General features: G+C 37.1%; 1 protein-coding gene across 2 annotated transcripts in view; it reads right to left on the bottom strand.

Moving 5' to 3' along the window:
• ASCC3 (activating signal cointegrator 1 complex subunit 3) overlaps window positions 1-24,853 on the bottom strand; it is a 472,978-nt gene that overhangs the window by 138,948 nt on the left and 309,177 nt on the right. For both annotated transcript variants that reach the window (XM_038393749.2, XM_043510710.1), the window contains 5 exons: window positions 11,963-12,082; window positions 7,352-7,516; window positions 6,442-6,528; window positions 5,437-5,613; window positions 1,840-2,065 (listed from right to left, as the gene is read on the bottom strand). In XM_038393749.2, the coding sequence (XP_038249677.2) occupies window positions 1,840-2,065; window positions 5,437-5,613; window positions 6,442-6,528; window positions 7,352-7,516; window positions 11,963-12,082 (775 nt within the window). The remainder of the gene's footprint in view (window positions 1-1,839; window positions 2,066-5,436; window positions 5,614-6,441; window positions 6,529-7,351; window positions 7,517-11,962; window positions 12,083-24,853) is intronic.

Here is a 24,853-nt window from a genome sequence, read left to right on the forward strand (position 1 = left end):
TTTTTAACCTTTCCTCATAGGTTAGGTTTTCTAATTTTTTTTTAAAATCATTTTTATTGCTCTTCTCTGGATTCTCTCCAAATTTACCACAGCTTTCCTGAAATGCGGCACCCAGAACTGGACATAGTACTCCAGCTGAGGCTTTACCAGGGTTAAACAGAGAATCATAGAATATCAGGGTTGGAAGGAACCTCAGTAGGTCATCTAGTCCAACCCACTGCTCAAAGCAGGACCAATCCCCAACTAAATCATCTCAGCCAGGGCTTTGTCAAGCCTGACCTTAAAAACTTCTAAGGAAGGAGATTCCACCACCTCCCTAGGTAATGCATTCCAGTGTTTCACAACCCTTCTAGTGAAAAAGATTTTCCTAAAATCCAACCTAAACCTCCTCCACTGCAACTTGAGACCATTACTCCTTGTTGTGTCATCTGCTACCACTGAGCAATCTAGATTCATCCTCTTTGGAACCCCCTTTCAGGTAGTTGAAAGCAGCTATCAAATCCCCCCTCATTCTTCTCTTCTGCAGACTAAACAATCCCAGTTCCCTCAGCCTCTCCTCATAAGTCGCGTTCCAGTCCCCTAATCATTTTTGTTGCCCTCCGCTGGACTCTTTCCAGTTTTTCCACATCTTTCTTGTCATGTGGGGCCCAAAACTGGACACAGTACTCCAGATGAGGCTTCACCAATGTTGAATAGAGGAGAACGATCACGTCCCTCGATCTGTTGGCAATGCCCCTACTTATACAGTCCAAAATGCCGTTGGCTTTCTTGGCAAAAAGGGCACACTGTTGACTCATATCCAGCTTCTCGTCCACTGTAAACCCTAGGTCCTTTTCTGCAGAACTGCTGCCTAGCCATTCGGTACCTAATCTGTAGCGGTGCATGGGATTCTTCCGTCCTAAATGCAGGACTCTGCACTTGTCCTTGCTGAACCTCATCAGATTTCTTTTGGCCCAATCCTCTAATTTGTCTAGGTCCCTCTGTATCCTATACCTACCCTCCAGCGTATCTACCTCTCCTCCCAGTTTAGTGTCATCTGCAAACTTGCTGAGGGTGCAGTCCATGCCATCCTCCAGATCATTAATCAAGATATTGAACAAAACAGGCCCCATGACCGACCCTTGAGGCACTCCGCTTGATACCGGCTGCCAACTAGACATGGAGCCATTGATCACTACCTGTTGAGCCTGACAATCTAGCCAGCTTTCTATCTACCTTATAGTCCATTCACCCAGCCCATACTTCTTTAACTTGCTGGCAAGAATACTATGGGAGACTGTGTCAAAAGCTTTACTCAAGTCAAGGAACAACACGTCCATTGCTTTCCCCTCATCCACAGAGCCAGTTATCTCATCATAGAAGGCAATTTGATTAGTCAGGCATGACTTGTTGAATCCATGCTGACTGTTCCTGATCACTTTCCTCTCCTCTAAGTGCTTCAGAATTGACTCGAGGACCTGCTCCATGATTTTTCCAGAGACTGAGGTGAGGCTGACTGGCCTGTAGTTCCCAGGATGTCCTCATTACTGATATATATCAAATCCTTTACTAAACTCTTGGCTGGAATGATAATCTTGTGGCAATGAACTCCTCAGGTTAAATGAAAATGAATGTGATCATTCAGAAGCAGGCATGAACCACTTATTGGTAGTGTCCTTTGTTATAATTCCCCACTTTCATTCTTTTTCACATAAACAGTATTCAAGTTGTAAGTAATGAAGGACCTGGTTTGTCAACTGTCAGAAATCAATTGGATTAATAGCAAGTTCTTACTCAATGTAAAGAGGAGAACATAGAGTCCAATGTTTAAACAGAACATTGCTTATTATGTTTTTTTACCTATTTCATCTTTCCTCATGTCCTTCATCTTATCTACAGAGAGATTCTTTTCCTCCAGCTTTGCGAGGACTGACGGTGGCAATACTGAGAACTGTCGCAAAGGGTTGGCCCAGCCCCACAGCCGCTTGTCGATGACTTTGCTGAGGTTCAGTAGCCGGTACGTCATTGCAGGCCATCGTTTCCTAAGAGCAACCTCAAAAAGGGCTCGAACAATCCGAGCTGCATTCTACAGAGTGAAACATCGAGATGAAGTATTAGATTCAGATCATACATTTCTCATTGGATACAGCATCTATACTATGTTTTTTTCCTATCAGACTCCCAAAATAACATTTTTATTGTTAAGTTTTAAAATAGTCTTGAAAAATTTATTTTTCAGTTTCTACCTAATGATTAATTACATCTCTTAAAACTGCTTCATCATTACTTAATGGGATGATGACAGTAAATACATACAATTAAACAATTAAAGTTATACTGTTATAGTAAACAGGAACAACTGTTGATAGTAATACTTTTTCTCGTTACAATAACCCTGACCGTGCTCAAAATTTAAAATTGGATATTCATGCTGAGGGGGAACATGGTCTTGTGGTTAAAGCCCAAGTCTGGTAATCAGAAGAAGTAGGTTCAATTGCTAGGTCTGCCGCAGGCTTCCTGTCCTTGGCTTTGATCATAGTTACACCAGCACTCAGGGGTTTTGCTCACTGTGTCTCAATGACTTCTCAATCATATTTACTTAGTTTATAAAAATGTTTGCTTTCTTCTTTTATTTGCATTCCCTGCAAATTTAACTTAGAATCTCAACATCAAGATTAATTCTTCATAGATTGTGTATAAAAATAATCTATCCATCCCATACTCATCTAATATGGCAATGACAAATATTCTGCTGGCCCATTTCTGCCCAATTACACACCCATGCAAGCCCATTGTTTTCAGTGGGATTGCCTAGGTGTAACTGGGGGAAGAATCTGACTTTATAGTGAGAAATGAGCTAGTAGTTCTGTGGATGACTCGCTGAGCAGAATAGCATTCACTCTGTGCTGGCTTTGCAGTGCTAACAGGAGTTAAAAAAAAAAAAAAGGTACTAAAATATTTTGTCACTAAAGCACGCAGTTACTACTCTTCTACTGAGGTAGAAGGAACAATTTTTTAAAATACAGTAACTCCCCACTTAATGTCCTCTTGCTTAACATTGTTTTGATCTTATTTCCCTGCTCCATTACAGAATTTGCTTGTTTAAAGTTGTGCAATGCTCCGCTATAATGTTGTTTGGCTGCCTGCTTTGTTCCACCAGCAGACCCCGCAGATCAGCGCCTTCCCCCTGCTCCCCACGCCTCCTGTCCATGGCAATCAGCTGGTTTGCGGCATTCAGGAGGCAGGAGGGAGGAGTGAAGACTCGGCGCACAGCCTCCCCCTCCCTCCCCACCTCCTGAATGCCACAAACCAGCTGATTGCCATGGGCAGGAGGCAGGGGAGGGAGGCGGGAGAAGCAAGGATGTGGCCTGCAGAGTAAAGGGGGAGGAGGTGGGGGGGAGAGGGTGGGGAGGTAAAGGGAGAAGAGGCAGGTTAAGGCTGGGGGTTTGGGGGAAGAGGTGGAGTGGGCGGGCTGAGAGTTGAGCCCCCCGCCCCTGGTGCTTGCACAATAGGGGAAACTGCTGCTGCTGCTGCACAACGTGCTTCTTCTAGCCTAGGGCACCTTCAGACTCCTCACCTGCCTCATTGTCTACAGTGCCAGCGGGCAGTGCCTGTGCCTGCACATCCCATTGCTTCATTCTCAGCAATGATGACTGTAGTATTAAATTGTTTCTTTAAAATTGTTTAAAACTTGTACCTGTATTCAAGTGCTTGTTTAAAATGTATATAATGTCTTTTGTCTGGCAAAAAAAATTTCCCTGGAAACTAACACCCCACTATTTACATTAATTCTTATAGGGAAATTGGATTCGCTGAACACCGTTTCGCTTAAAGTCACATTTTTCAGGAACATGACTACAACGTTAAGTGAGAGTTCCTGTCGTCACTGTTTGGCGTAGAACTGCAATTTAAAAATTGTGATTCTAAGCACTACCACTCATGTCTTCACGTAAATTATTACACACATTTATAAATTGAGCACCTGCGTACGGGACAACACCACCTGCTTTAAAATGCTACAGTTGAGTAGAGACAAATAAAAGCTATAAACTGAAATTGAGAGACCTCTCTTAAAATGATTTTGTTGTGCGTGTATCACAATCTTTATGATGTGTATAATGATCTCAGCAAGCCCACGTGTGCTATAAAACCTGAACACGAGGAAACGAGTGAAGATGGCATGATGATCTTAACTCAGAATATTTATGCTTTTAAATGTTTAACTCTCATCCTTAATATAATTTAAATACAATTTTTATTATTTCTTCTTAAAATGGTTTGGCAAGATCTGACAGCACAATGTCAGAACATACTACGCTGCTGCTGCTTAATGAAGAGACAGAAATACTCCTAATTGTCCCAAAAGCCACAACTTTATAATCCACTACATACATTTAATATTGGTTGACATATGGAATTGTTTACGAGCCATGTCATTTGCCTCTTTTAGGGTCCTCAAGCCAGTTAACCGATGCCCTTTTAAGAGGAATTTCAAGTGGCCCCCTCACTTCCTGGGATGGATCCTAGACTTGTGAAGAAGTAGCAATATTCCATAGATTTCTAGTGCTGTTGTATCCTTGTGATGACCAAACAACCCATCAATTTGATGACTACTTGGGGTGTTAAACAGAGCCATCAATCAAGAGCATGAACTGGTCTCCTATTACTGTGTGGGTGTCAACCTAGTGTAGTCCCCCAACTGTGGAGAGGTTTTCCATAATGTTTGGTATCCCCTTTCAGGTTTTTTAAATTTCAAGTCTAAACACTACCAGTCACAATGCACAATCAGCTTGAAGTTTTGTTTTCCACTCTGCAAGATCATTCAGGCTAGTCCCTTTCAAATAAGTGTATGTTCAAATTAAGCAAATGCCAATCTGTATATGACTGGTGAACTTCTAGGGTCAATCTAGCTGTTTAATGGTATGCGGAGTGAACTTAAAGCCAATTCTGATGAGTGTATATGTAACCTACTTAAGATTTGTAGACCAATATTAATAGAACATATTCTGGTGTAAACCAATTTTATAAACCTTCGCAAAACAAACGTATAAAATTAGAATGCAAGAAAGTTAAATGGATTTACACTTTTTCGTAAATTTAGGAAACACTGAGGTTTAAGGCTAACATCTTGTATGCAATTGCAATTTAAACTATGAAAGATAACAAACAACAGTTAATGGCTACTATACTGGAAAACTAATTCAAACTCAACTAAAAAAGTACAACCTGGCCTCCTAAATTAGGACTTAGCAATTATTTTCCACTAAATCAAAAATATTCTGTGTTGAAATCTCAAAAGCTAGTGCTCAGATTTTCAAATCACATGTGCATATATGTTTGAAAATCTGGGCCCACATAGCTATCCATATATCTGGGTAAATGAAAGATGTGAAGACAGACAAATGAATAGATTTTATTATTATTATTATTATTACTACTATTTTTTTTTTTTTTTACCTGTGCAACATATGCAGAGTCTGAAATAAGGGAGAAACTATCAATCTCTCCTCGGCTAATATATGTTTGAAGGAGGATATTTATCTTTCCATAACTGTTCTCTACACCTCCGGGAGCAGAAAGTTCACAGAAATTGTTCAGTAAGGCATCCAGTTCCTCTATTTCTTCTTCTCTTACCTAAAACACAATAAATACGTTTGAAGAGTTTGAAGTAACTTGGTAAAAACTTTCACACTAAATTAAATTTCCATTATCTCTTAGAAACATTATTTTAAACAGAGTCTAGTTTTACATACAACCCCCACCCAAAAAAACAAGTCTTCCAGACTGTAGCTAATAGAACTTAATTGAAACTATCTTAATAATGACACAATTACATTTTATTATTCATCACCATCAATTAAGGTTGCCATTGACACACAAAAATTTGATATGCCACAAAAATTGAATCTTCTGACCCTACCATCCTCCATCTGATGAGATTTCATTTTTTATTTGACCAGAGTAAAACCTCTGTCCATCTGGATTAGGGCAAATTTGAATTAACATTAAATGCATTCATTATAGTCATATAATGTGCATGTGGCATAATATGTTCTTAGCTCAAAACTGTAAAGTACAATGATTCATGATATTACAGTTTTCACTGTTAATAAGATTAAGTCTTAACACAAGTAAAGAAATATTCATATCTACAGTTTGAATAATGCATAGCATTTTACATTCTCACTGATGAGAATGCAAAACACACCATAAATCTACTGAGACTGACAGTCTCAGTCTAAAATTTATTTAAAGACGGCAAATGTTTGGCCCCTATAGGGAACCAGTTGGGGGCCATTTCCATCAGGCCCTGACTACCTGACATCCAGAGGACTCAGAGAGTAGGGTTAAAAGCCGCACTCATTCTCCAACCACTAGTCATGCATTTTATGGACCTGATACTATGGATTAGGGTCTACTTCCATTAAAAGTGTCCTTCTGGATGAAGTGATGCAATCTTACCTTGATCTGTTCAAATTCTTCTGCCTTAGATACTATAGCAAGAATATCACCTTCTGTTTTGTGAGCATCAAAATGTTCATTGAAAGTCTATCAAAAATAAAATAATTTCGTTTACTGTTAAAAATAAAAATGCAAAAACAATGATTTTGACCTACCGACTTAAAATTAAAGACAATTCTGCTCTCAGTAATAACTCAAAGAAGAGAGTCTCTAAGATTTTTAAAAGTAAGTAGGTGCCTCGGTTATTGGATACCCAGCTTCAGACTACTTAAAGAGGACCAAATGTTCAGAGGGCCTTCTCTGCACTTTCTAAAAAAACAGCTGCTTTTAAGTTGTCTCGAGTTGGAGACCCAAAAATGAGGCAACCAAAATCCATAGTCACTTTTGAAAATCTTGTCCACACTATGTTCGAATGTGTATGATAAATGCCTAATTAAAGAATGATGCAATAGATTTTCAACTCCCAGGCTCCAATGGAGCAGGAAGAGTTTTGGGCATATATGCACATCTACACACGCTTCAGTGCACTAACACTTGCCTGTATGGCACTGATAAATTCTATCACATGAATGACAAGGTGATAGCATTTTCACCCACAGAAACATTTCTGTTAGTGGCCTCTGTGCATGCAAATCCTATTTCCTGCAAATGGACATACAGGTGATAAGATATCTAAATCTTAGGAAGGGGCAAAGAATGTAGAAATCATCATCCAAAAGCAAATCTGACCAAATCAATGCTGCTGAGCTTTCACTATTGCCATATGCTTAGACAGTTTCTTTTGTAACCATGATTTGAAAAAGGTATCAGTGTTAAATTGGCTTCATGTCTGATAAAATCTTCTCATGACCATTTTATATAAAGGGTTAAAAAGAGAGAAGTATACCAGAAGTAGAACAAGTTGTTGTACCTCAATAGTATTATACTTAATATAATAGTGGCTGGCAATTCTGCCTAAATCTGTTGAAGAAAAAAATCCAGTTCTCTCTTCAAAACGAATCATGCGGGCTTTGTCTAGCTTTCTGCCAACTTCAATCACCAGTTGTTCTCTGTGCTTCTCTAGCCCTGGATCCATCTAGAGACCATGAACAAAATACAAAAGTGACAAATGAGACATTTCACTGAGATAATTCAGCTTTTCTAAAAGTAAGAAACAAAATACTGTTGCAAAACAAATAAAATAAGGCCATGATTATCACACCAAGAATTAGTTCAGTCCTTATTAATACCAGTTATACTGACACTAAGTTCACAAAAAGGTGCTACACATACCAAACATGAATAAAAATGAGAAAATGCAGCCGATGTACTGGTCCATCCTCAAAATTATACAATATTTCAACAAAAAAAAATAACAGGGAAGTTACTTGACCCTGGATAGTTATAGCACTGAAAGACTAATGATGGTGTTGCTGTATTTATTACTAAAATATAGTTCTGGATGACTTGCTAGCGCATAGCTGGGTGTCCAGCACTGGTTGCCCATTCCTGCTGTGTCTCTGTAGTTAGAGTCCTCATGGCTGCATCTCTATAATTAGGAATCCTGAAGGACTTCGACAATAGAGATCTTGCCTAGAATGGCCCTTACCAAATGAGACAATTTCAGCTCCCAGGCACCTGCAACTTCAACAGCAGCTCAGATGCCGCTAAAAACAGTATCCTCCTGGCCACTACAAGAGACTGAACAGGTCTGGACTATTCATGTGCATAAAGTTAAGCATGTTTCAGAGTAGCAGCTGTGTTAGTCTGTATTCGCAAAAAGAAAAGGAGTACTTGTGGCACCTTAGAGACTAACAAATTTATTAGAGCATAAGCTTTCGTGAGCTACAGCTCACTTCAAGCTGTAACTCACGAAAGCTTATGCTCTAATAAAAAAGTTAAGCATGTGTCTGCAGGATCAATGCCCTAATCAGAAGAAATCTCACTTTTTCTTATGTTGATATTTTTAATGAAATATTCAAAACTGAAATGAAAGAGAAAAAAATCACAAAGTCCAAATATGGGCTGTCGACAAACTGTTGAAAAGGACGTTATTTTAGAAACTCTTTAATCCGTTATATAATTCATCCTCTTCTTTATTTCCCCATATTCCTAAAAAGCAAGGCCTTTCCTTCAGAATAACTGATATACATTTTTATTTACAGTTGTCCTAAGCTGACTCGAAAGGAAAGAGACAGGGATTCTCCAAAATTTAGAAGAATCATAGACTTTAAGGTCAGAAGGGACCATTATGATCATCTAGTCTGACCTTCTGCACAACGCAGGCCAAGGAATCTCACCCACCCACTGCTGTAACAACCCCCTGACCTATGTCTGAGCTACTGAAGTCCTCAAATCGTGGTTTGAAGACTTCAAGATGCAGAGAATCCTCCAGCAAGTGACCCATGCCCCAACCTGCAGAGGAAGGTGAAAAATCCCCAGGGCCTCTGCCAATCTGCCCTGGAGGAAAATTCCTTCCCAACCCCAAATATGGCTATCATAAACCCCTGAGCATGTGGGCAAAACTCACCAGCCACACCCCCAGGCAAAAATTCTCTGTAGTAACTGAGATCCCACCCCATCTAGCATCCCATCACAGGCCACTGGGCATATTTACAGTGAATAGTCAAAGATCAATTCATTGCCAAAATTAGGCTATCCCATCATACCATCTCCTCCATAAACTTATCAAGCTTAGTCTTGAAGCAAGATACGTCTTTTGCCCTCACTGCTCCCCTTGGAAGGCTACTCCAGAACCTCACTCCTCTGATGGTTAGAAACCTTTGTCTAACTTCAAAGCTAAACTTCCTGATGGCCAGTTTATATCCATTTTTTCTTGTGTCCACATTTGTACTGAGCTTAAATAATTCCTCTCCCTCCCAGGTATTTATCCCTCTGATATATTTATAGAGAGCAATCATATTTCCCCTCAACCTTCTTTCGGTTAGGCTAAACAAGCCAAGCTCCTTGAGTCTCTTTTCATAAGACACGTTTTCCATTCCTCGGATCAGCCTAGTAGCCCTTCTCTGTACCTGTTCCAGTTTGAATTCATCCTTCCTGAACATGGGAGATCAGAACTGCACACAATATTCCAGGTGAGGTCTCACCAGTGCCTTGTATAACGGTACTAACACCTCATTATCTCTACTGGAAATACCTTGCCTGATGCATCCCAAGACCGCATTAGCTTTTTTCACGACCATATCACATTGGCGGCTCATAGTCTTCCTATGATCAACCAATACTCCAAGGTCCTAGAGCTGCTACACCCCTTTGGGGAGCAAAGCATGCTTCTTGGGGTGGTGGGGCGGTGTGCAGCCTGGCCTTGCCTTTCCTCGCCTCGCTTCACCCCCTTCCTGCAACTTTTGTGGTAATGAGAGACCTCATGGGAGCAGGGACTGCAATACTATGTAGCTCTTACACAGGACATAAAGGGCAGGGGAGAAGAGAGAAGGTTCATAACACACTCCCACTAAACATCTGGGGACAATGTGACCTAAAGTGATTATGCAAATCAATGCACTTTGAATAGCTAGACTGGCTAATAATGATGGGCCAATATGGATATATAAACTGGCAAATCACAAGATTATCAAGATTAAGAAATAACTTTATACCGATTATGAAAATTAAACAGCCACAACTGGATAGGGAGGAAAAGGAATTGCACAACTCGTAAAAATATAGTTATGCTGCACCTGAAACTGCACAACTGCCCTGAACTCTGTATAACATAACACGGCAATATAAAAACATTATTCAGATGCTTCCAAGAAAGAAGAGAATATCTAGGTCTGAAGGCCTACTTGCTCTCTGCTATTCAAATAAACACCACCTCTAATAGGTATATTCTGTTTCTATCTTAACACAAGATAGCAAAGGCCACGTCAGTACACGACGTGGCAGCGAAGGAGACAGCTGCAGGAATGGAAGAGCACTGGTGGACCTTCAGGATTGGAACTTGCTTGTTTGGCTGAAGAATGTCACAAACATATTTTTTGTCAGTTTTATTTTAAAAATTATTCCTCTTAATTGTGTTTTAATGTTATCATTTGGTGTTACCAAACAGATTTACGTTAATTATCCAATATGCTTAAATCAATTAATAATTTGTCACAGAACTCAGTACTGCTTGCCTGAGACATGAGTGTGAAGGAATTCTACAGAGCTAGGATATGTCAAAACTCCCACTGTTGAGCCCCAGCTAGATATAGTATTTGATAACACCTTAGATTATACTTTTCATTTTCCTGGCTATGTGAGTTTGGCTAACCATATACAAATACATTATAATGTAGTATAAGAGTTTTATTAATATGCATTTGGGATAACTGCTCTCAGAAAGCCATTCTAAATGAATGCCCATAAAATATTTAAATTACACCTCACTATAATGTATTGAGTACTATGGAATTCTTACCCACTTTCCCTATTGTTTAAATCCCACTTCCAGTCCCAAAGGACAAAGATATTGGACCTGAAACATGACACTGGCATACTGCTATGAATGTTGTACATACTCAAAACCAGAGTGTTGATAATCATTTGAAAAACTATGCAGCCATGCAACAAATTGTGGAGATGTGAAATAAATTACATTTATCATGAACCTTTGACCATCTCATCTGCACTCTCATCACTAAACTACATCCCACAGGACTACTCCTACCTGCAAAACCTCTAAGCAGCTTCAAACAGTTGCCATTAATAAATAAATAAATAAATAACTAAATCTTCCAGAGAGATAATTCCTTCGTTTTTTCCTCCTACCAGTTTATGTTCTTCTCCTACCTATCAAATTACTATTGTTAAAGGCTCTAGTACAGAATATACAGCAGTGTTAAAGAAACATAGTTCTTTAAAGAAACATTTCCTGTAAACTATGAAACACACCAAAAAGTAAAAATAAGGAATTCCACTATGAAAAAAAAAATCTGTGTTCTGATTTATTCCAATACACAAAATAATCTAAAAACAATATAAAACAAAGGAGTAAAAACTCTTTAAATTACTGGATCCCAAGAAGAAAAAGACTTCAAATATGATTGAATGATTGATTTTATTAACCTGTTAAATTAACAAATATTCTATCTAATAATTTATGATACTGCAAGTGGTGAGATCTTCTAAAACAAATACTTGACAGAGAAAAAACTGTGTGTAGAGCAGAGCTATGGCTTCAAGAAGACTTGACTGTATAATTCATACCTGACTTTCACTACTGAAATGCTGACAGTGACTAAAGCAGGATAGCTGTTTTGATAAGAATGAGTGCTACGTGTTGATGGCTAATTTGGCCATTGAAAACGTATTTTGTATGATAGTGGGGAAAAGTGTTTGACAGGACAACTCAGAAGGGACATTTTAACTTACTATTTTTTTAAAAAATAACTCTCTGCTATAGAAAATATCTTGTCCCTTTCAAACACTTAAAGAATTGCTGATGTCAGGTAAAGCAGAAATAGCAAATATTTATCCTCACATCAGGAAAGGATTACAGAACCAGAAAGCAGGTTAGATTTTTTTTAAATGCATTTTCTACCTGATAAGCCTTGTGACTGATGCCATATACTAATGGATTTGCTCTCATCCGTACATAAAGATAAGTGTAACTTATCCACTTTACTGCTTCCTCCACATTAGTTACTGTTCCAAGAGCAACCTGTAAGTAGGAAGAGAGACACAAATTGAACTTACATATTAGAGGAAAACACAAGCATTAAGTTCATAATATACTGAATTCAGACCATTAGCACTAGATTAGAGAAAGTGTCTGTAGCTTTCCATTTAAAATATATTAAAAATAATAATCATATAACAATCTCTTCTGAGCCACCTATATATCTGCATTTCTAAAGCATGAATCACCATGGTACCTTTTTCACAGTAGATTTCAGATATTTGAGCACCTAAATGATCTTTTAATGTAAAAATTATAAACAGTAGAAAAGATCACGCAATACAGGCTTCTACTACAAGGAATTTGTAATTCTTCTATGAACAAGACTCATGTGAAATTCATATTTTAAACTTTTTAAGCCATGTAAACTTACTTTCTTGTCTGAGTTTAAGTGAGATGTTTGCAACCTGACTAAAATTGATAATGTTTCAATTATATCCTTATATGTGTTTAAGAAGCCATATTATAAGGGAAAATGTCCTGAAATTGTGGAAATAAGATGAATATAAATATTTTTCAAATCAAACAACATTGGCACATCAGGCTTTTTACCATGTCTGCATATATTGTCATCACTTTAAAAATACGTTTCACCTGCCTTTTATCTTTGAAGATTCACATACACATGGCCGCTAGCCAGAGCAAGGCACTCACCATGGGGTGGCAACTTCCGGGGGTGCCATCCCGCCGGGTGTTTTGTTTTGCTTTGCTATGACCGGACAGCCTTTTTTTTTTTTTAATTATTGTTATTTTTTGCTCCGCTGATTGGCCATCTTATTTATTTATTTATTTGGCTCGGTCACCAGTGTGGAGGGAAGAGGGATTGCAAAAATGTTTTTCATCCCAGCCAGCAAAATGGCTAGGGCTGCTCCTGACTTTAGCACACAGCTGTGGTATCAGAATGTAACTGAAAGTTGAGTGGGTGATTTTATATACTTCTGTAGACTATTAACGCAACCATATTGAAACAATATTTCACTCAGGAATCTTTTTGTAAGTTAGCGGTATTTCATCATCAAATTGATTGACACATTACATATTCACATTTTTAAAAAGGCGACTTCAGTACTATTCTCTATCAGTTCTAGTCACAAAAGGCAACAATTATTTTTGTTTTTATTCTAACTTTGCTGTGAGAATTCAAGATTTCCATTATACTACTCAAACAAAATATACTCTTTTGCTTTGTTTCTCTCCATATTGTTTGGCAAACTCCTTATCAATGACTAATGTTAAAACATCAATTTGCTTTTACAGTCTGTCTCTCACATAAATCCATTCAATTACTTGAAAAAAAGCACACACTGGTAAGTAATGTCAAATTCTCAGATCTACAGATCTATATGTTAATAATAGGGAAATTCATTATTATGAAATTGGAAACAAACAAGAACCCCAACCTTACACTAAAAATATTACTGAAATCCCAATCTACTGTTAGTTAAACCAGTTTAAATCTCTTTTTGATTTCAATAATGAATCTTCATACTTAAATCTCAGCTAGGGCTATGCTTCATAAGATTGGATTGTTTCCCAATAGGCTAGAAATGGACACCAAATAAGTAATATTTTGATAAGTGCATATATTCATGGGACACTGAATAGGTTAAGAATGCACACTTATGTTTAAAGCTACTTTAACTCAATTGAAAGGGAGGGAAGACATTTATCTAGTGCATAAGTTTATTCTCAATTTGCTACCCAAACTTATTTGTGCATTTGATTTCTCCCCATGACTCAATAAACCCATTTCTGGTACATACCCTGAAGTAGCATAATGGACATCTTTCAATATTACAAAACCCCTCCTGAAAATATCTAATTTCGAATCAAGGTATAAAGCTCCTATCCTGAAAGACAGAAAAGTCTGACACGAGTCAAAAACAAACCACTGTTTCTGCCTCATTCATTTTAATTACTCATTTTGCATTTAGATTTGCTCAAAATTAAATATTTCCATAGTTAAAATCAAAGCTAAGGAGGAAGAGAGTAAGAATGTGTAGTGTAGATGGGTTGCAGATGAAATCTGTAAATGTTTGTAAGGCTTCAAAACCTATTAATGCTCATCGTTCTTTTAAGGACTGTACTCACTAAATGCCATATGGAGAAAACAATGAAAGCTACTTCTGAATATTTGCTGCCATCTAGTGACCATGTAAAGTTCTTGTGGATTGTTGGATAAGGTCAATAAAGGCTAACAACAAAGTATTTTCTACTGCAAACTTAAGAGTAATTATGAAACAAATGGTCTATAAAATGAGAAGGCAGCTTCTGATAGGTTTGGAAATTTAGGACTGGTAAGTGGAGTGAAAAGACTAATAAAGGTGTTTTCATCTTTAACAAAGTCAGAAACAAAATTCTAAAAATTGTTGTATTTAACACAATCTTAGTACAGCAGTTTTAATTTTTTAACTCCTTAAACAGTTACTTGGCTGTTATAAGAAGAAACACTGGGCCTTACAAAATACATATGTTGAAACTGAATTGCCTGATTGCACCTTTATATCTGATGGATAGACAACTATTAATTACATTGCTCACATAAATAACTGTGACTGCAAACTGTGCCTGAAAAATGAAAGGCTGAGTTTTAAAAATTCAGCTCACAATGTGTATTAGAGTGAAAATGGAGGTTATTTAAGTAGTCAGTGTAAGAATTTTTCAACTAATCAGTCAAGGGCTTATGCCAATACAACTGTGACTCTGAAAAAAAATTATAACAGCAATAATAAATAGTTTTAATTTTAAAAAGCCCTATGCAAAGAGCTTAGCGAGGTGAGCAGCAATTCAGAATACAGTTTAATTTTCCAGATTTAGTTTAAACTAGGCAATATTCTTAACAGTACATCGTCTGTAAAAATGTTTTTACATAATTATGTAAATTTTCATTTAATTATGTAAAAACATTTTTACAGAAGTGATCTTTCACAGGACTCAGCAGATTGGCCCTAAGGCTGATTTCTCTTTATAAATATGGCATAATCAGAAATACTCTGAGATTTGAAAGGAGAAACTGTCCTACCCAATAAAGAAAAGGAAGCTGTATCATTCTTCAATAAAGGTAAAGAACTTGAGTAAAAGGCAAAGACACACAGAAGAGGGCTAATTTGACTGAATAAATCTGAACTATAGAAGCATTATATTTAAGTTCAGGAATATAGTAGATTTTTATTTTGTAAATATGGTAAGAACTATTTTTCTTATCATTTCTTTGAATCCCCTGTACAAAGATCAAATAAAGTCAACCTATCAATTTGCTATCTTTTAAACAAACATAGTCTCTTTGCCAGAGCTAAAAAACGAAAGCTCAATAAATCCTATCAATCAAATTCTCTTTAATTCTTCACTTTTCCATGCTAAATAATCTTAGGCTTGGTCATTTCCCCTGAAATGTAAGATCCACTACTGCTGAACTTTTCTGGACCTATTCTATCTCAGTTAGATTCTTCCTAAATAGCTTGTGTATACTCATCTCATTGTCCCTAAAAAAAATTGTGAATCTTGCTAGCACTGGTGCAGCTTTATAGAGTTAGCAATCGGGCGGAGGGAGGGAGGGAGTGACTCTTGTATAGAAAAGGTGCTGGTGGCCATCAGCACTTCAAGCCACCATATCTTCTAGATTCGCTTTAAAAGGAATTAGACAACTGGTGGTAACATGTTGGTGACCGCTCTACAAAACCACTCCCATTGTTTCTGCCACAGTCAATAGCTGGGTGATTCTGGGGGAAAAAGCCAGTGTAGATACAGCCTATTTGAGGTGATCAAAACTGAACACACTACCTCAGATGATGGTGTGCCACCGTTCAGTGTAATGGTATCCCATTTGCATTTTATTTTATTTTTTCCTCCGAAGTGTTTTGGCCTATTGGAGACATCTTCTGCTACTTATGATGATTCCTACAACTCTGCAAGCTTATATCTAATCAGTATATATGCAAAGAGCTAATCAGTATAAGACTATTGCTGAACTCAAAGAGATAAATGATCAGGTTGCCATCTAGAAAAACAATAGATTAGTGTAACTGGTTGACTTATTATTGATTTTCTGTAATCAAGTGAACACCAACCTTACCTGCCTTGTCATTATAGTAGGATAAATCATGTCCTGCATATCAGAGGCCATAAAAAATATGGTTGTTTCATGATCTTGTCAATGCCTTACTTTGGCTTTTCAGCATTTTCAGTTAACCTACATTGTATTGCTACCTCCACTAAAATGTTCATAAACCATCATTAGCATACTTCTGAAGAGATTCCCAGCTGGTTTAGCAGCAATGAAGCCAGGAGAATTTCATTAACATGCACCAGCTGGGGATCTGGTCCTTAAAATACAATATTACAATTACATTACAATACACTTGGTCTTTTTTAAAAAAAATCAGACTTTAAAAATTTTAGAATTTGATTCTACTCCTTTGCTTATGTATGTGGTGGACCGATAATTAAGAGATTCTCTAATTTAGTGTTGCAGCATATCACAATTTCTTAGTTTTTTTTTTAACCGTTTAAGTCACATAATATTTATTATTCATTATTATTTTTATTATTGTAGCATCCAAAAACCTCCACCTTGGACCAGGATCCCATTGTACTGGGTGTTCTACAAACGCAGAACAAAAAGATAGTCATGCATGTTTATTATTTTGGGAATTTCGCATACAAAATATTCCTTTCTCCCCTCTCACTCCCAGTTTTTAAATTACTGCAATAAAAATTAGTATATTTCAGCATATTCTCTAAATTTTTTTTATGATATGGTCAGTCTTACTGACTACTAAAGTATATGTATTATGTGATTCAGATGTATTATGTGATCCTGCTCGTGTTGTTAACTTCTCTGACTTTATAATGCATTGCTTTACTTTTCATACTGAAGGTAACTTTGTGATCTACGATGTTGTCTTTGCAATGGATAAAAAAGCTGTAGCATTTTTACAGAATACCATTTGAGTATTCAGTTACTGTTAAGGATCATTTCAATTTCCATTGAGTCCACCTTTGGGCCAAGGATGCATTTCATTCATGTTTGATGACATTAAATTATGTTATTGAAGACTTGTGAAATACATGCCTATTTAGTAAAATATTATCATATTCCTCTGTGTTATAGATCTGCAGCCACAATATTATAGATTACTTACAATTCTTCATAAACAGATTAACTTTGTTATGGATGTTAGTTTTACTAGGAAAATGGAATATTTGCACTCCATTTTTTAAAATTTAAGTATTTTGGTGCCTAGCAGTTACTCCAGATGAGTACTATTCCAACATTACAGAGCACTTTCTCCCTCATCTGTCTTGCTTTTAAATACTCCTTTTCCTTATATTCTTCTACATGAGGATTAAGTGCCCATTTGGATACATACCAGCTCAGCTGGTACTATGGAATGATATTTACCTTTCCAAGTCTTCTGTAATTAGTTTTGTTTGATGGTGTCTAAGCTAATGAAGTGTAGACAATTTATTATTAAATGGAAGAAAAACAAATAATAATGCTACATTAAAGCATCACAGTTAAAATCACAAAGCCAGAAAATGCAAAAGTTAGGGTTCCAAAAATAATGCTAACGGCACATTTGTTTGATAACAGACAGCTGCAGCAAGTCTGGGTTAGCAGAAGCTTGGTACATTGATTTGTTATGTGTTTGTATAATGCCTAGCACAATGAAGTCCTGATTTAACTAGAGCCTGTGGGTGTTACACTAGAATATAATAAATCATAATAAATGATAGGTACTAGCTTCGTCTTTGCAATGAACGAAACAAACATTTAAAATGGAAACTGTGAATTTTCAGAATATTCTAGAATGCAGCAAAACAGCAAACAAAAATGAGAATGTCCCTAAAATGATGTTTACCTATCTTTGATATGAAGCTAGATGTTTACCTAGGTCTGATTTTAAAAGTGAAAATTAATTAAAAAAAATTGGACTTTTGCCCTTCTTTTCTTTATCCTATAAAGGAGGCCTGCAAAAATTAATCCTCCTCTCCCTCAAAAAGAGGTACGTTTTCTGCTTGTTCTGACAATGTCAGGTATGGTTTGTCTTTTTGCTGAAAAAGCAAAAGTATCTTGTGATATTATACCTTAATTGAAGAGGTAAAGTGTTGATTCTCTAATAAAACTCCCCTTCTCCAAAATATTAGTCAGTCACTGGAATTAAATAGACATTAAGAAAAAAACAAAACCCAGAATTTTAGACATTCTAACTAAAGACATTCCCGTTCCTCCTGAATTATTCTAAATGCTTGTGATGCTATCATTTCACTAGTTCACCACTTGTCCTAGGACAGAGAAAACCTGAATTTATAATGTAAAAATAAAGTGGAAAAATAAATACTTTTTGGGAAGGGGGAAAAAATAGTAAAAAAAAATACCACCACCCTTTCAGGCCTTCTTCTTACAACATAAGAATCAAATAAAAGGCATAAACCCAATATTTCCCGATGAAATCTTTCAGGATTTTGCTGTATGTTTTTCCAATGAAAATACATATACTATCCCTAACACAAATTGTCCTAGCTCAGTTGTGAGCATCATCTCCTATGTTAATCCAAGCTCTCTGAGCAGCCCAAGAACATGGAGAAGTCACAACAGGGCTAGGGCTCTTCTAAAAATCTTAGTAGATGGCAAACAGTGATGCTCAGAAGTGATTGTTTTCACAATTAAAAAAATTATAGTTAAAAAAAAGTTTTCCCATGCCAAGCAAAATCACTAATCCCCAGTGAACACTATGTTGAAGCAAAGTTTCAAACTTAGAGACAATTGGTGCCACTAAAGCTCTCTATACACCATTTGATGATCTGGCCCACACTGTTTCTTCATTAGCTTTATTTACTAGAGTACAGCTAGATTTTTTAAAATTAAACATGTATTATTTAACTCATCCATGGGTGAATTTAAAAGGAAAATCAATTGCAGCAAAAACTAAACATGTACAATTTTATCGAAAAAACCCCAATAGTTAGGAAGTTATGAATGTGAAAACAGCGTTATAAAAGAGATCATTTTGCAACTTCTACTGTTGTAGGCACTAGCAGGCACCAGTTAATATGTTATTGTTCTGATTTATTAAGCTCACCTTCCTGTGAATCAAGATCTTTCTTTATATAGTTTTACATAAATTCATCACATGTTTTCAGGATATTATGGATTTTCATTGGATCAGAACTGGGGTTCTCAAACTTCGTGACCCCCTTCTTACAGCAAAAATTACTACATAATCCCAGGTGGGGAGCTAAGCCCGAGCCCTGCTGCCCCAGGCTGAAGCCCTTCAGCTTCAGCCCTTGGCAGTGGGGGTCGGGCTTTGGCTTTGGCCTTGGCCCCAGCAAGTTTAACACCAGCCCTGGCAACCCAATTAAAATGGGGTCACGACCCACTTTGGGGTCCTGACCCACAGTTTGAGAACCGCTGGATCAGAACCATTGACCAGCCTAAGAATTATTTTAGTTACCATGTCTGGATATGTTTTTATTTCACATTGGAGGTGGCTGCATGCATTCCAAAATCTTTATTATCATCCAGAGCCCTAATTTGTATGTTTTGATAAATAAATATATAATGTGCGTGTGTGGAGTCCGGGTAGGAGGGCACTCATTCATTTTGCAACAGTCCCAATTGCCAGCATGTATCTAAGATTTTAAAGTTCAGCTGGACAAGTTCTGCCTGCTTTATATTTAAAAAAATAATAAATCATCATCATTTAATTTAATAGGGAAAAAAACTAACTATAATTAACATTGCTCTGTTCCATAAGTGGTAATTAAAAATAGTGTGTTATGTATTTAAATAAAAATTACTATATAATCTTATAAAATTATATCAACTAAAAATAGTATCTCTAGAAAATAAGATAGGGAGAGACTTACATGGTGTTATCATTTACCTTCATTAGATTCCATCAAAAGGGTCCTCCTACATCCATCACAGTTAAAGATTTATATCATAGCTGTACAATACATTAATTAGTGATTGTCCTGGAAGAATTGTGCATCTGTCATGTGATTTACAATCTTCTACCTTCTTCCTCACCTCCACCAGTAATTACTATCTCTACTAGAATATACGAGTCATGACATCAGTCACATTAACACTGGCATTAGCAGCTAACGGGCATATCCTATATGTTGTGCTACTCCAAGTAACAGTATTGTGAACTTCTTCAGGGGCAAAAGAACTCACAAATCACTTCTCATATAGGCTTTTGAAAACACCAATTCCACACCTAAGTTTTCCAGAGGTGCTCATTGCAACTGAAAGTCTTGTCTGGCAAGGAGGAAGAAAAAAGTTTGGGGCTTCTTTAAGCATCTCTTCTAAATTAGGGTTACATGGGACTTACCTGAGTGGAACCAAAGGCAGGACAGGAAGTTGCCGGATCAGGTGGAGGCACTGAGCCACCACGTGCACTGGTCAAGAGGAGAGCATTTATATCCTTGCACTCTGGAAGGAACCCTCTCTCTCATTAATCATAGATCAGCAACACCCACCCTCCAACCATGGGATCAGTGTAAGACTGCGTTTTTATGATCTGCTGTGGGCATTGCACTAGTCATCATTTTTCTTTCAGGGCTGGGAAAGAATTTTTCCCTCACTGCCAAATTGGCTGAAATGGGGTGAGCTTTTCGCCTTGCCCACAGGTCACGGATCCATTAACTTATTCCCAGATAAGTTAAATGAGGAGAGTTGAGGCCTAATTAAACTACATCCATTGCTGGTTGTGCAAAAAAGGCAAAGCTTCATTAATGAAGTCTTTGCATAATGCTTCAAGACAGGAAAAATACATTAACATAGCTCCCCATACATTAAAAAGGCAGATTCTAGAAAGACAGATGCACAACCAGCTACACTTTTATGGCAAGTTCATACCAGAAAACTTGCTCAAAAACACGCAATATAATTGTCTGTTTCTTTAAAATCACAAAGGTAGAAATCTATTACTATCTCTTACATTAGAAAACTTGATGTGGTTTTGGCAATAACTTGTGACAATAACCATTATGCCCCAATGTTGGTGTTAAAACAGCTCTATAAAGACGGACACTTCTCTGCTTTTAGGCCATTCAAGATTAAAAATTGCAGTAACTCTGATTTTGTAATTTACCACAATTTCTAGGAAAACAGAGCACTTAGGGGGAACCCATCACTCTTCTAGAAATCAGAAGACTCTTGGCCAAAAAGTTTTGTCAGAAATTTCTCCAAGTTCTCTTTCCAACCTCTCAATCATATATAATTTACATTTTGTTATTTTAATATTATCTCTACCCCAGAAAAGACCGTAGGTAGCCTAATTAATTATTAAAAATAATTTTTATAGTTAAATAGATGAATAAATGCTTAACAGATATAAAAATCTTGGCTAAAATCCTAGTTTTTCAGTCATAGGATTATCCATACCTATTCAATTGAACTTTTTATTGGCATGTAGTATTCAGATATTATAAGATAAGACAGCTAATTGATAGGATTTCTTCAACTCAAAAAGGAGTTACCTCCCCTTTTGTTCAAAGGACAGTAGTCAGACACAATAGCTGGTTATGAGAGTTGGAAACTTTCGAGCCCTTTATTAGTTGCATCAATCTTCTGTTACATACTACAGCTATTTAATTTTGCACTGTTTTCCTTCTGACAGAGACACAAAATAGTGTTGTCTCCTTTCATGGATTTTTTGCCTTTTCTGCCCAACTACCAATTAGCTTGATCACTGAAACCTTAGTGTGCTGTGGAATACTCAAATACCCTTAACTTATGGATATGAAGTGTTCCATATCTCTAAATTGTCTAAATTAAATCAAAGATTAAGGTATAGGTTTAGATTGTGGTTTTCAAAGCCAAGTGAGGATATATTTTAATGGAAATTGTGTATCAAAATGCACAGAGCTATAAGAATTACCATACTGGGTAAGACGTATGGTCCATTTAGTTCACTATCATGTCTCTGACACTGGATAGTACCAGATGCTTCACAGGAAGGCACAAGAAACTGTAGAAGAAGCAGATATGTGGTAACCTGCCATTGATGAAGATCTCATTCTGATCCAATTGTTAGAGATTGGTTTAAACCCTGAAACATGAGATTTTATCATCCTTTCATTGTTCTTTTCATTAGCATTAACAGCAAGTTTGTTATTCATACATATGTCCAATTCATCATTGAAGCTTTATAAGTTCTTGGCCTCAATGACATCATACAACAATGAATTCCACAGTCTAAATACAAGTTCTGTGTAAAAGTATTTCCTTTATAAGTTTTTAATTTGCCATCTTTTAATTTCATTGAATAACTCCTTTTTCTTGCATTATGAAACAGGAGAACATCTGATATATATTTTTATCATGTTTCCTCTTATTCATCTCCTTTCTAAGGTAAACAATCCCAATCTTTCCAGCCATCACATGAGAGTTTTTCCCCACTTAATCATATTCCTTCCCTTCTCTGAACCCCACTTTATTTCTGCAATATCCTTTTTGAGATGGGGTGATCAGTATTGTGCACAATATTCCATATGAGTCTGCATCTTTGATATATTTTTATAATGCTATACTACACTATACTTTTTTTCTATGTTGTTCTCCATTTTTTTCTGTATTGCATCCTGGATATTCTTTTTAACCAAACCTGCACACCGAGTTTAGGTATTAACTGAGTGGATCACAGTGATGCCCAGATGTCTTTCCTGTATTAGTACAGTTAATTTAGAACCCTGTAAGATTTATGATTACTACAAAATTTCCCCTCCACTTTGCAATACGTTGTATTTATCAACATTGGATTTCATCTGCCATCATATAGACCGTTCTGCTACCTTATTAAGTCCTTCTGAAGTTCCTCATAGTATTTTCTGGACTTGACTATCTTAATAACTTTGTTATGGCCTAGTTGACTTTGAAAATTTCAACATTAGCTAAATCACTTTATGGTATACACCCTATCACTCTAGTAACTGCAATTTTAAAGTGGAGCCTAGTAGCTTCACTTATGTGAAATTTTTACCCCAGAATACAAAAGAAAGAGAAAATCTATTCACTCAGAACTCAAATTGTTAGGTACTGTTTCCTCAACTCACGAACTGGTGTCAAGAAAAAACTCCACTTCAACTTGTGCTGAGGTGACAGATTTCCAGTAAATCCTGAATAGACAAGATCTCCATTCACATTAAGTTTTGGAATTTTTGCTTCACTGTGTACAGGTCCCTCCAGACATGCATACAGGATGTGTTCAAGACAACAAACCTAGTTATGCCAAATATATACAAATGTGGGAATAACACAATGTGACATATGTTAGAAATTATCAAGGGGCTATTTCTGGTTCAAAGTGCTTGACAAAATGGCTCAGTTTACTTCAAGTCTGCTATCTGCAGTTACAGTATTTCTTGAATTTTTTATTTTGGATATTATGTTGCCTGCCCAATTTATTGGAATGTATTTAGCTGAGGCACAAATTACTCTGTTAGACATATTGTTTAAATTCTTTTGCATGGACAGAGTATTGACCTACTCTTTAAGCCTGGGTTAGAAAGAATCAATAAAAATGCTTGATCTACCTATGCAGCAGAAAGACTTGATGGATTCTACAGTATGTTCTTTTCAGAGTTTCATTTCTATTTTACCACAGCTATTAGATTTATAGCTTCACTTCCACCTTTTCTTTCCCTGACCCTCAATTTTTATTAACGTATATTAATGACTAACCTTGGTCTTTCGAGTGAGAGAGCGAGAGAAAGCACTGGAATGGGTTACATAGGGAAGTGGTGGAATCTCCATCCTTAGAGGCTTTTAAGGCCCGACTTGACAAAGCCCTGCTGGGATGATTTAATTGGGATCGGTCCTGCCTTGAGCAGGGAGTTGGACTAGATGACCTCCTGAGGTCTCTTCTTACCCAAATCTTCTATGTTTGTATCAAATCTTGGTCGGGGGAAAATGGTGGGAGATTCACAGGCCCCATCTCCTCTTCTTCCCACAAGCAGATCAAAGGTATATTAGTAGAGGAGCACAGCAGGACTGCTGTCAGCTCTGTAGCAGCAGATGCATGGAACTCAGTACTCAGGACAGTAGCTGATCCACCAAGCTCCCTCCAGTGCTGTTCTCCCTTTGCACTACCTCATTTTGGGGAAAGAGGGATAGCAATTGGTCACAGGTGCTTCCTTTTCTAACCCTCATGTCTCTCTCTCCTATTCTGAGGTGTGTGGCAGGAGGGGGTTCTCTCTCCCTTTGCCCCCCAGCTTGCACCAGGTTCCTTGAGGGGCAGCCTTAAAAAGGTGCTCCTCTCCAGAACCCTTTCTACACTCCAAAACTTCCAGATATTTTTAACTGTATGGTGGTGTGGGAGAGGGATGGGAAGCACATGTGAACATTTCCACCCTTCCATAGTATTTTATGGCTAATGTTCTTTGAAGTAGCTGAAACCTTTTCAGGCAGGTGCTGCAGCCCCAACTATATCCTGGGCTGTACTGATGTATAAATCTACTTGGGCAGGGATTCTTCCTGCAAACAGGGATTGAAAAGAGTCTCAATCAAGAGATCCAAACCCATCAAGAACTGAGAGAGACCAAATCTGGCCATTTGTTCACACTGACCGTCACACTTCTGTGAAAAGTGATACCAAGGACTAGACCTGCACTTTTCAGAAACCATTACATCTGTTTTAGCTTTATGTTTGGTTTTTAAGTATTACTCATTTTTTTTTTCCTATTTAATATAACTTGGCCCTCCAATCACAAAACAACAATTACCCCCCCCCCCAAAAAAGACTA

Source organism: Dermochelys coriacea, chromosome 3 (genome assembly GCF_009764565.3).
Source record: "Dermochelys coriacea isolate rDerCor1 chromosome 3, rDerCor1.pri.v4, whole genome shotgun sequence".
Taxonomy (NCBI): Eukaryota; Metazoa; Chordata; order Testudines; family Dermochelyidae; genus Dermochelys; species Dermochelys coriacea.